This window comes from Hippopotamus amphibius, chromosome 1, assembly GCF_030028045.1.
Source record: "Hippopotamus amphibius kiboko isolate mHipAmp2 chromosome 1, mHipAmp2.hap2, whole genome shotgun sequence".
Lineage (NCBI taxonomy): Eukaryota > Metazoa > Chordata > Mammalia > Artiodactyla > Hippopotamidae > Hippopotamus > Hippopotamus amphibius.
Window position 1 is genome coordinate 53,947,384 of NC_080186.1, and position 13,909 is coordinate 53,961,292.

The 13,909-nt window shown below is 35.9% G+C and overlaps 1 protein-coding gene across 1 annotated transcript in view; it reads right to left on the reverse strand.

The window, feature by feature from the left end:
• RPAP2 (RNA polymerase II associated protein 2) overlaps positions 1-13,909 on the reverse strand; it is a 76,791-nt gene that overhangs the window by 21,460 nt on the left and 41,422 nt on the right. Inside the window, exon 11 of the mRNA XM_057713028.1 lies at positions 12,706-12,774. Within this exon, the coding sequence (XP_057569011.1) occupies positions 12,706-12,774 (69 nt within the window). The remainder of the gene's footprint in view (positions 1-12,705; positions 12,775-13,909) is intronic.

Here is a 13,909-nt window from a genome sequence, read left to right on the forward strand (position 1 = left end):
CAGAGTATACCTGAGCTGTACTAAGATGACAAAGAGCCAACTCTCAAACTGCTCATTGAAAATGGATATGTGATGATACAAACAGCAACAGTGAGAACTGGATAACAGCAAGCCTCGTTTTACCCTTTGGCCTTTACAATCTGCTCTAAAACTTTGTAAAAATATTTAAACTAGGAGTAAATTGGAAGCATTTTAATTTTGCCTGCAAGAACCATATGACTTTACTGTTAACTAGAACTATCAGAATGAGAAAAGTCACAGGCAGGAAGAATATTAAAAAGGTGTTAAGTCTCTATAATACACAATCTAAACGGAAGTGTTTAAAGACAACAGAGAAAAAACATGCAAGGCGATTCAGTTCTTGAATTTAATAAGCATTCAATATGCCTGGGAATAATAATTTTTTCTCCTTATAATTTTCATGCAAGTTTGCAAGATTAGTTAATAAAATACATTCAGTAAGACTAGTTAAAGGAAGAGTTTGCCTCTAGAGTGAAATTTTCCATTAAGACCCATTAATATTTGATAAATGCTTCCAATTCAACGAACAAATACCCACATGTAAAACATTTAGAGAATTCTCCAGAAGTGTGTCTGTGATGCATCAGATAAATAAAAGATATAGTGCCATATCTACATACTTGGTGATTAACTGCTCTATAACCAATTCTATTTATCAATCCTTGGAAGATGAAAGAGTAAGTCCATGGAAATCAGAGAAAAGCAATATTTGAAATATAAAGTTCTAAAATCAAAGACTTTAAAAAAATTAAAATGTTTACTAATTTTATAATTATATGAATTAAAAGATAATCTCCCAGTTACATCTAGTTTTAATTATTTTTCATTAAGTTAAAAAAAGATTTTATAAATATCTATTTGCAAAAAAGCAATACTAGGTTTGGTTAAAAGTAGCAATTCTTTTTAGGCTAGTCACATCCTTATCAGACAATATCCATCCTGGAAAATATGAATCATTACCAAGACAAAGGTTACTGTCCTCTTTTTTACTCATGATAGCAAGCAACTATTTTTGTTTTTTCCTGTGCAATTTCACCAGTGCTACCAATTCTATTTTGAAGTTCATAACACCAACAATAATTTATCCAAAATTTTCCTGTCCATTCACTCATTCGATTTATTCTACAAATATTCACTCAGTGCTTACTAAATGCCAGATTGAGTGCCTGGCATTAGGGAGACAAAAGTAATCTAGACAATGTCCTTGGCTGCATGGAGATTTATGTTTTGGTAACAAAACTGTTTCAAATTTGCCTCACTTACTGTAACATCTTTCTTGGTTTAGTATTGTTTACACGTTGTCCACACACAATTTTTGGATGAATGGAAAGTCTATTATTCTCATGTAGAGACTGTGTGTGTGTGCATGTGAATGTGTATGTATATGTGTATATTTTTTTGAGAAGTACATTTATATGTCCCTAAGACTGATTTGTGGCTTTTAGAGGATGAGAAGGCAGGGAAGGTAAAAATCATAAATTTGAAAAACAAAAACAAACAAACAAAAAAACAACTTTAGACACCAGACTTAAACACAGTGGCTCTATCGGTCAAACTCAGAAATGCTGCCCTAAATTAATTCTCCTAAAGCAGGTCACTAACCAGTGGTGGAGGGGGATGAGAATAAACTAGAACAAGTAGTGAAATGATAATACTAATATGGGTTTTTGGAAGAAGAAATATACAAGATTTGGTCCATTCACTTCTGAAATTAAGTAGGGGGGCAAAATGTTACCAAACAACACTGACATTCAAGGCAAGGAAAGAGAAACATGTGGAGGAAAGTTGGAAAGGGAGGTGGGTGACAGGAAGGAAAAGTAATAGGCAAATATGCCTTTGATGACATTCCCAGTTTCTTCATGGAACACATCCCATCAGTTACACTGTCTTTTCAGTACTCCCAATCCTTTCTGTCTGACATCTCCTTCCCCTTTGCTGCCAACATGCTCAAGCCTCCACTATCCTGAGAAGTCTTCTGAAGATGTGTCATGTCTCTGGATTATAATCCCTCTTTCCTTTCCTCTTATGCCATCCATATGAAGAATGGTCAACATTTGCTATGTCTAGTATCTTCACAACTGTCTACTAGAGCAGCCCTTGCAATGCAGTCTCCACTATCATTCTATGGGAACTGCTTCCTTGAAGGTCACCCACAACCATAGTTGCCCAAACTATAGCCTTTGTTCAGTCCTTGTCTTTGTTCAGCAGAGATAACTGCCTGGTTCTCAGGAAGGTAGTTACCACCTCTTTCTTGAACCTCAAATCCACTTTGGATTCCTTGACAGTGTTCTGGTTGTATACATAACTTTCTAAGGTACACTGGACAGTGGAAAGTACAAACATTTTGAAATCAAAATCTCAGCTGTGACCTTGGACGAAGTGCTTGTCTTCCACGGTCTGTTTCTTTCTCTGGGAAGTGGGACGCCGCCAATGACTCACTGGACTGTGAGGATCAAATGAAATAACGTCTGTGGAGAGTCCAGCATATCTGAGTTGGTGTCCCCCCCCCCCGCCTCCCCCCCAAAAAAGTTTGTTCTTCCCCTCTTTCTGCTTTTTTCTGTATTCCTCAGGCAACCCTGGCATAGACGGAGCTGTTCCACAGATTTCTATCTTGACTCTGCAATTAATACCCTCTACCTCTGCCTCTCACCCATCTCGATGATTCTAAAATCTAAGTCTATGATTTTTCTTACCATCCTTTAGCTTCAGTTCCACATTTTCGACTCCTACTGGGGAACCGCCCAACTGGATCATCTGCTTTAACCTTACATCTGCCTGAACAGGAACAGTCTCAGTGCTTGGAGAACAGGTATTAAACAAAATACAATATATCCTTCAATTAGTTCCTCATACTCTCTTCCCTAAAATAACCAGTATTTTCCCCAGTCTGTCTTCATTCTGTGAAATCATGTTTGACTCCCCTTATCCCTGTTGCTAAACTTTGTAGATTCTCGAGCTGTAATGTCTCTCATCATCTGTCTCTCCCATTTCATTTTCATCGTTCACTGCCTCAGTGCTCTCTGGTTAACGAGGCTGTTACTCGTGGAGACCTTGAGAACATCAATTTCATAAATGTTGTGGTCAAGAGCCAGAGTGCAAGGGATTAATGAAAAGCACTGGAATCACTGACAGCAGACTAGCTGTTCAAGACGTCTGGCACGTGAAGGGGTGAGGGTGGGGGGGCGCGTGGTCAGTGAAGTTACGGGACAGGATAGATTTGGGTGTTTTTTTTTCTGTTTTTTTTTTAAACTTTAAAGATGAATAAGCACTTGAAGGCGGGGGGAAGGAGTCAACAAAAAGCTAGATATGATAGCTTCCTAAATAATTATTCATTCATTCATTCATTGCCAGATATTATTGTAAATCTACGATGTTCTAGGCACAATGCTAAAGTGCTGAGTATATAATGGTGAGTAAAATCAGACATAGAGCCTGCCCCTAAAATCTTCAAGTTGAGTGAGACAGACATTAATCAAGTAATCATACAATTAAATATAAAACTGAAAACAGGGCAAGTGCTAGGAAAGATAAGTACATGGTGTTATGACAGCCTATTATAAAAATACTTGATCTAGTCAGGGAAGTCCAGGAAACATTTCTTGAGAAAGAAACAATTCCTCAAGTTCTGAGAGATGAAGGGGAATTAACCAAAGGAAGAGGGGAGGGAAGAACATTCTGGATACAGGGAACAGCCTGTGTCCTATGGTAAGAAAGAGTCTGCTGAGAAGGTCTGGAAAGAAAGTCAGAGTGGTAGAAATGGGGAGAACAAGGTAGGGTGGTGTGAGATAAGGCTGGAGAAGAAGGGGTTGGACCACGCAGGGCCACGTAGGCCACAATAAGAGCAGATGGAAGCCTTCAAAGGACTGGTGCAAGGTGGAAGACAGGATCAGATACGACGCCAGCAAGACTTATCTTCCTGAAGCATGGCTTCATGATGGTACTATCTGCTCAAAACTTAAATGACTTTCACTGTCCACTAAAATAAGTTTCCTTGCCATTAAAGGATCTATTTCTACAATACACCCAACTTCCAACCACTCTTTCCAGTTATCTTGTACTCTTCACTACATCTCTTCTTTCTGCTTTTTTATATTACACAGGTACTTCCTAGAATGCTCTCATCCTTTCATTTCTATTTCTTGAAACACTTTCTTTTGGGCCCATCACAAATTCCACTTCTGTGAAACCTTTTTTTGACTTTCCTAGTGTGGCTTTTTTGCTTCTTAGAACCCCTACAACAGGTTGTTTCTTTCTTGCCATTTAATAATACACTCAACTTTTTATCGTAGTTACCTGTGCACATATCGACCTTCCCCTTTCCTCAACCTCCAGCACAGCAGTCTTTGAGGGCAGGGTCTTTGTGTAATCTCTGTATTCCCCACAAGGCCTAAGACACAGTCTTACCCATAGCAGCTGCTCAATAAACACGTATTGGTTATTTTAAAGTCAAATTTCTAATTTTGAAAACTTTTTCATTATTGTATAGATACCAGCCTCTACAGTGATTTACAAGTTATGATGCTATAGCAAAGTGTGAGTCTCATCCTTTCCTGGTATAATGTGGGCTCTACTTATGCTGGGTTTTGTGGCATGATGTTAAAAACATTTTAAAAAACCCAAATAAACTTTTTAGAAGAAAAATCAGGATTACAGGCAAAGTAGTTTATCAATCCTTTAGCTAACAATCAGATGGTACTATCTCAGAGATGAAACTCAGATTACTCTACCATACCTAGTTCAAGTAAGTTATATCAATGAATGGTTGGGATTTTTTTCATCAATAAAAGAAAAAAAAAGTTATTCTAGAATGACTTTAAAACTTTTTCTTAAATGTGATCTGAACAAAGAATCAGAAATTTTTACATAAAATAACAGCTTTCTAGATGTCGCTATTCAATGGTAAGACTTATTCCCAGAATAAAATGTAAAAAATAATATGGAAGGGGGCCGGGGTGGGGGGGAGAGGAAGGTCCATGGTTATAGTGACGATTCTGTAAGAAAATGAGTTCTAAAACATACTTTTACATTAAAAAAATCAACTTAGACATTTTACTTTGCTCTTTACCACCTTTAGTATTTATAATACTGAGGTACTAAACCACTTCGCTCTTTCCTTTAACATCCAGGGCAGGTTTCTCATCTTTGATGTGGAAAGCAATATGTCAGCTAGCTCTGCGGGAGAAAGAGGAAAGGAATCTTGGGGGTGTTCATCCCATTTACTTAAATGAGTACTCTGAAATCTTTCCACAGAAAGAATGGCTAGCAATATTATTCAACGTATTTCTTTGCCAAGCTTAAGGACTAAGATACCAAACAAAGTAGTAACACTTGGACAGTGTCACCATGGCTCTCTATCAGCACAATTACATTATTTCCTACGCTAAATATACTCATCTTCATTGTCTCTTTCAGTAGCCTCTGACATTATCGCATTAAAACAGTTTCTTACTTACAACATCTCATAGTTGAATTCACACTGCCAAGTTGATTTAACCAGGATTTAGTCCCCTCTTATTGCCAACAAGACAAAAAATGCACAATGAGGTTTAGAAACTTGTGCAAGGCTACACTGTTAGTGCAAGGGAAAAAAATAGGATATAATCCAGAATGAGACCGAACTTAGGGTTTTAAGAGACCCTTGCATAGTTAAAGGTGGCCTTTGGGTTAAAGGAATTACATTTACTAAAAATATCATAATAATGCTTAATAATAATTTATGTAAATTTAATTTTATCCTAGGCACTATCTGAAGTTGCAAAATTTGAAAAACAAAGAGGCATGTAAGGCTATTACTATTAATGACTTCTAAAAGAAAAATAAAGTAGACAAGAAGAACAGACCATGAAGTATGTCATTATGAGCTTTCTATTTCAGCACTATTATCTAGAAAACTGAGATAAAAACTTTGATTATAAAAGACCATGATAGCCAAATAAAATAAAATGTTTTTCTTATAACAGATGGTTTATGTCCTGATAATGTTTGCGTTTAATGCTTTAGGATTACCTATTAATAAGGAAGCAGGGATGCTTCCCATTGATATTTCTAATTCAAAAGAAACAAGTTCTTTGTAACTCACTTAGTAGTGATATATTACGCATAGGTTTGTTTAAAGGGCTGGGCTGTAGTGACTTTAAACTTTATATCTAAATCCTGTTTGTGACAGCTCCATAGGGCAGCTTTGGAGATGTGTGTTGGAAGAACTTTTCTTCGTAATTATGGCTATGTAACAATTCTCTCAGTATAGTGGCTCCAACTTTTTCAATGCTCCAAGAAGGAAATGGGATCAACTAACGGTGTCCACACAATGATTATCACACTCTTACAATGCAGAACCCTGAGGCCAGGGATAACAGTGCCCTTAAGCCTCATGCTTTCTGGCCTCCCCTGGCCTGTGCTCTCAGTGAGCTCAGTCAGGATGTGAAGATGTCAAGAGTAGATAGGAAGACTGACTCCTCAAGTGCAAGCTGTGACTTGTAACAGCCAAGTGCTGCCTGCTACTAGCTGTCACCACTGCTGTTACTGCGCTGCTTGGGAAGGGGAAGCTGGGGAGCAGCACATCTTTTTGCTGAGGATCCTTGGTGACTTTAATATATATTCTGCCCGAGGCTGGGGACTCTTAGCTACTTATGGATTAAAAAACCAACATTATAAAATTGCCAAAAATATGAGGAATTCTGAGGGAAAAAAAAAATCACTGAAGACAGCAGGCTTTGGTTAAAAATTTACACAACTATTATTTTTCGTTTAGAGACTATCTGGGTTCCCACACAGCCTGCTGGCTGAGGATAAAGTTACTTCAATTAAAAAATATTATATTTTTCTTAGACAAACTCTCAGCAATAAGTATAGGGGGCTTAGAAATAATCTGTTATTTAACCCTCAGTAAATAGGTACTTTACTTAAACTTCACAATGACAAGGGCATTGTGATAGTAAATATCATAAGATAAACAAATCCAAGATTTACATAAGCAAAAAACAAAAACAGAAATTTTATGGATATCGAGGAATCCAAAATAAGTACCACTAGTTACAGTTCAGACATGTAATTTATATGGTCTCATATTCAACACTATGATCTTTTTTGTGTGTGTGTGGGGGGGGCTCATAGGTACTCATTTTGCATACATAGTAAGAAATTCCTAGAACATAAAAAATTGATGTTACAAGTCCATGAAGGTCTAAATTTAATAAGAACAAGCATATTTAAAGTTTAGAAAAACTGCAAACATAAGCCTGGTGGGACTACAGTGTGAGGCAAGAAGAGATGGGGAGGTTCAATTGAAGTTCAATCTATGAAGTGCCAGTGGAAATTTAACACAGTGTAGCCACTGTGGAAAACAGTCTAGCAGTTCCTCAAAAGGTTAAACACAGAGTTACCACAAGACCCACTAATTCCACTCCTAGGCATATACCTAAGAGAAATGAAAACTTATGTTCACACAAAAACTTGTACACAAATGTTCATAAGAGCCAAAGAGTGGAAACAACCCAGATGTCCATCAGCTGATGAATGGATAAATAAAATGTGGTATATCCATACAATGGAATATTACTCAGCCATAAAAAGGAATTAAGTATTATTATATGCTACAACATGAATGAACCTTGAATATATTACGTGAGAGAAGCCAGACACAAAAGGTCACATATTATATGATTCCATTTACATGAAATGTTCAGAATAGGTAAATCCATAGAGACAGAAAGTAAATTTGTGGTTGCCAGGGGATGGAGGAAGGAGAAACTGGGACTAAACTAATAGATATGAGGTTTCTTTTTGGGGTGATGGAAATGTTCTGGAATCAGACTGTGGTGATAGTTGCACAAAACACTGAATATATTAAAAACCAGTGAATTATACATTTTAAAATGGTGAATTTTAAGTTATATGAATTATATCTCAATAAAATCCAATTAAATATAAAAATTCCATAATTATAAGGAAACAAAAATTACTTCAATGATCTTCTATTATGGTCTCAAATACTGAGAACTAAACTGGGAATGTTAAGAGAAAGGCTTTGGAATACTTCTGAGAACCATAAATTTCTAAGGAAACATCTCTTCATTTTTCATGGTGTGCTCACAAATTTCTCTAAGGAAATTAGTGATGGGCGCACTATAAAAAACAATCTGCTGAGGCAAAAAGCCTTGGTCACATCTTTCCATTCATGCCTAGTGCCCTAGGGAAGTGACTCTCCTGAGTGTCTTTATCTGTATGATGGTTACCTAAAGTGGCTGCCCACGTCCAGTGAAGGCTTTTGTTTAGTGATCATGGTCAAGTTGAGCTTATTTAAATACCACTTCCCAGGACTTACATGCTACTCCCAGAACGACGGGAATACTCAAAGCTTTTAGGGGGAATAAACTATTGCATGGTCTCTGTCTAGGAAGTGGGCCACAGTTCACTGGAAACAGACAGTTCAGATAAATAAAATGAAAGCAGACATTTTTTGAGATGATCTTGAAAGCTTTCCATTAGAGAACATCAAGGGCATAAAACTAGGAATAGCATGTATCCTTGTTAGACTACCACAAGTCACTTTCTACCCTCCATTCTTTCTAAGTAGCACAAAGTAAGTAAGTATTTACCTGCTTACTCCTTCATTAGATAACCAAATCATTCCCATGGAACACAACACACACCCCTCTCTGGCTACGCACAAAGAGACATTGGACTCCTATGCTAAAATTAACCATAGATCATTACAATACACAAGCAGTGGCCTTTTTACAAACATTCCACATTAAACCTGGGTGAAAAAGTTTAATTTTAAATACAGGAAGTTACTGAGGAAACTGATCCCCATTTCTGGAATGTGTACTATATGTAAAGGAACTCAGGCTAGTCAGTTTTCTTCTCCATAGCCTTCTTCATGGCTTCTCTTTGGCTGCCAGCCTTGGTCTGGACCCTTCCCTTAGATTTCTCAGCTTTAGGTCAACATCTGCATAGTCCCCTCTTATGTTACAGCTCAAGTATAATGACAGAGGTAAAGAAAACTGGGAAGACTGAGAGCAAAGGGAAGAGGGAAAGGACCGAGCTAAGGGGGTGTCCTATGGCTATAAAATCTCAAAATACCAGTCAAAATCTTCTCAGAGAAACTACTCTGAAAACTAATAACTATGATGAAAAGTGATTCTTCAGTTTCTGTTTTCCTATACTAAGGGTAGATGAAAATTATGAGGAATATAAAAATAAATATATGATATACTATGAGGAGGCATCAGAAAACACACTTTAATGTAATTTTTTGTGCTTTCTAATTTGATATGTAAACACATTAAAATATATAAATACATCAACAAGCTTTACACAATAGAGCATACAGGTACTAAAATATTTATAGCAGAATATATATATTTATATACATTTTTATGAAAAGTCATGCATCAAGACTGTGGAATGAGCCTATTTATCAGAGCATATTTATGTGAGAAAATCAGATTCAATTTTGTATTATTTCAACATATAGTATGTAATCATAAAGTATGATAAAGTTCTACAAAGACATAAAATTACTACAGCCAAGAGCTTAAGCAATAACACCAACTACATTTTATTTTATTGCATTTCTAATCAATTAAAAAAAAAACAGTGTTAATTAAGATGTTCTTCGATGTATAAGGAGTTCTTGAGAACTTATCTGTTAATTATAACATTTATTAAATAAAAATGGGAGGAGTAAAGGAACATTAATTTCTTCACTGTTAAATAAATGTATACTGCTTAAGTCTTTCAGTGTGCTCTTGGTAACTATTTAGGGTCTGAATGCATAGTATGAATATCAATAAATGTTGCAGTCATACTGGCCATCCAAGTCCTACGGAATTAGTGAGAAATCTAAATGAAGTGTGAATGGATCATACTGTATTTTTTATATATAGATGCACTGAGTATGCAAAGATCAAGTGCAGAAACCAATTTGATTTGATCAATTTCTTTCTGAGATTATATGGGTATAAAATTCTCATCAATACACACTGATAAATTACACAGTGTGGTTCAAATTCTTAAAATGTTAATACATCTGTGAAAGTGCAAGGGAAGTTACTAAGAAAATAAGATTTGCTACAGAGACACCTTATTTACTTTTGAGAATACAGATGTGAAAATTCAAGACCCGGTTTTCTTTTGTCTTGACTATTGTGTTTTGCTCAAAATGTTAATTTTTCCCTCTAACAAGAATTAGACTTTAGCTATTTATTTTACTAATAAAATTATATATATGTATATGTATCCTTTTCTAAGTGGTTCTCATGAGGAATTCTGAAAACACCTTTCATGAATTAAACAATTGCTAATAATAACAAAACTTTGCAATATTCATATACAAAGAACAGTACCATTGTTATAATACTGAACATATTATCTTACTATACTCATCTTCAGTGTCTACAACTGCCATTCAGAACCTTTTTCCTAGCTATAAAGACTTATAAGAAGTTCACTTTTTAACATGAATTCCAGAAATGTCTACAATGACTAAAAATTCCATTGGCAATTTGAGAGTAGATACAAAGATTTTCTGAATCATAAGATAATTATTAAAGAAAAAAAGCGTGGTGCAGTGGTTAAGAATCCGCCTGCCAATGCAGGGGACACAGGTTCAATCCCTGGTCCAGGAAGATCCCACGTGCTGCGGAGCAACTAAGCCTGTGCACCACAACTACTGAGCCCGTGCGCCTAGAGCCCATGCTCCACAACAAGAGAAGTCACCACAAAGAGAAGCCCGAGCACTGTAAAGAAGAGTAGCCCCTGCTTGCTGCAACTAGAGAAAGCCTGTGCACAGCAATGAAGACCCAATGCAGCCAAAAAAAAAAAAAAAAAGGTAATCCCATGTATGCCTATATTTAATATTAGTGGCAATAAATTAAAAGGCTGAATGAGGGGGTTACTGTTCTACAAATACGTGAGTGTTTACCTCCTTTCTCTTTATATGCACATGCCTCTTTGAGTGTCTAAAGTCTCCATATTTTTCACTGGGTTTAAGGTTCTTTATCTAACGCTGGCCCTCATGCCTGCTTTTTCTTTCCCAAATGACAAATGTCTTCCCTAAAAAGTAATTGTGAACTGTAAGTGGGAGGAAAGAGGGGTATGAATATAAATTAAAGTATAATTATACTTTACAGAAGCCAAAGGGATTAGTTTTAACATGATGCATATGTATTTTAATTTTATCCCCATCTCATATAGCAATATTTATTCTAAAAGGATGATAAAAGGACAGTTCAAAGTTAGGCAAGTCACATAGTGTATAAAAGGACTAGCAAAGCTTTCAGTATTTTGGGCCACTTTGGCTGCCTCTATTAAAATAAAAAACTAGAGGTATACTTTTGTAGGGAATAGACATGAAATTTTGATGGCAGACTTTTAAATTTCATTTTCCATACTTTTTTGTTGTTGTTCCTTGCTATACATTTTGGAGATTTAGCAAGGGTTTGATACAAAAAGAAGTAGGACCTAATGTGTCCTCAGTAAGCAGCTGCTCATTAAGATAAAACTTCCAGTTACTGGCTTAGAAAGCAAGATTCTGAGATTACTGCTGAGCCTGGGCCTCTGACTTGTCAACCAAAAAAGCTACTTCCCCTTTAGTATAATGAATTGCAGAAGTACAGTTAAACAGTTATCTATGAGGGTTTATTAGCAGGCATAGGATATGGTGGGTGAGCAGAGATACTGATATTTTTTTTGCCAGTGACCAAAATATTTACAAATTTCATAAAATGGAAAGAACTTTCTAAAAAATTAATAAGATCTGTTTCACAAATTACCAGTTCAATTGGAACACTGAATAGTAGAAATGACAAAAGATTTGTTCTTATGGTTGATTAAAAATTTATGTCAGGGCATTCAAGTAAAGTTATTTTCTGTGTTCTGATTTAATGAATCATGTGAGTTGTATCTGGTTGGGTGACACAGATGCTGGCTCACTGAAGCCTACTCTAATGCCTCCCAGCACAGCCTTTCTTGGGACAGTGAAGTCAGAATAACATGTCAGACTGAAGCAATATCAAAGAAAGAAAAGTAGGGCTGGAGATGCTATGAGGTTGGCTCTGAACATTTCTTGACCTGTGAGTGTCCAGTAAGTATTCAATGTCCTGTGGGCTTCAATCACCTAACAAGTACCAAGTAGCAACAGTAATGCAGTAATGAATGGTCTTCAAAAGAGGACTTTTGTAATTCAAGCTGAAAAACACTACACTTACTAGATGGTTTTAACTCTATAGAAAGACAGCCTTAGAAACCACTAGTGATTTCTTAAAAGGTGAATGAGTATTAAACATTTTATATATGCTTGTGTAGTAAATATCTACTTTAGTTCCTTTAAATCTGCTTGATTTTAAAGATGTACACTAATTTGGAAAACAAAACTTTTCTGATATTACTGACAAAAATGCTGATGAAAAATGCAATAGCATTAGCTATATTGGTAAAAATATAGATGTAAAATAATGAGGCCATTCGACGTTAATATACTGTTAAAAATGAAATTAAGCGACTGGGTCTGTATATATCACATCCCACATGGAGATGTTCTTCTCCTTCAAATGCTTACAAATAATATTTAAGAAGAAAAATGCCCTTAAAAGATAGTAAATCAATGAATAACTCTGTTTTTCCCTAATCAAAACTCTTCATATTTAGTATTTAGAGTTAAAAATATGAAAGAGTACTTACAATGACAGCAACACCAAAGCAATTAAGGTCCACTCTGCAGGTTTATGTATAATATTTCTGTTAGTTAATCTGAAAGACAGTGAGATAAAATTTACCAAAAGATTGTTAAATACATAACCTCTCCATTTTTAGATAAAATCAAATTTATGATATCATGTGTTAAAGCGCATTATTTTTAAATTCTTGTTATATCTGATAGAAAAGAGTCAATAGTATAATAATGTGGCTTGATATTCAGTATCTAATAATGACCACCTCAAAAGGAAGTGTTCTAGCCCTACTTCAATATGGGAAACTAAATTGCATGGCTTATTAAAATACACAAACACACACACCTCCCTGTAACCATATCCTCTATGTTTTCCCTAATCAAATTTTTTATTAAAGCTAACAAGGTAAGCAATTTGATTTTAATTCTCCTTTTGGGATTAAAGACCTACATGTAAGGCCAGATACTATAAAACTCCTAGAGGAAAACATAGGCAGAACACTCTATGACATCCATCAAAGCAAGATCCTTTTTGACCCACCTCCTAGAATCATGGAAATAAAATCAAGAATAAACAAATGGGACCTCATGAAACTTAAAAGCTTTTGCACAGTGAAAGAAACCATAAACAAGACTAAAAGGCAACCCTCAGAATGGGAAAAAATAGTTGCCTATGAAACAACGGACAAAGGATTAACCTCCAAAATATACAAGCAGCTCATGCACCTTAATACCAAAAAGCAAATAACCCAATCCACAAATGGGCGGAAGACCTAAATAGACACTTCTCCAAAGAAGACATACAGATGGCCAACACACACATGAAAAGATGCTCAACATCTCTAATCATCAGAGAAATGCAAGTCAAAGCCACAATGAGGTATCACTTCACACCAGTCAGAATGGCCATCATCACAAAATCTGGAAACAACAAATGTTGGAGAGGGTGTGGAGAAAAGGGAACTCTGCTGCACTGTTGGTGGGACTGTAAGTTGGTACAGCCACTATGGAAAACAGTATGGAGGTTCCTTAAAAAACTACAAATAGGACTACCATATGATCCAGTAATCACACTACTGGGCATATACCCTAAGAAAACCATAATCCGAAAAGAAACATGTACCATAATGTTTATTGCAGCACTATTTACAATAGCCAGGACATGGAAGCAACCTAAATGCCCATCAACAAACGAATGGATAAAGATGTGGCATA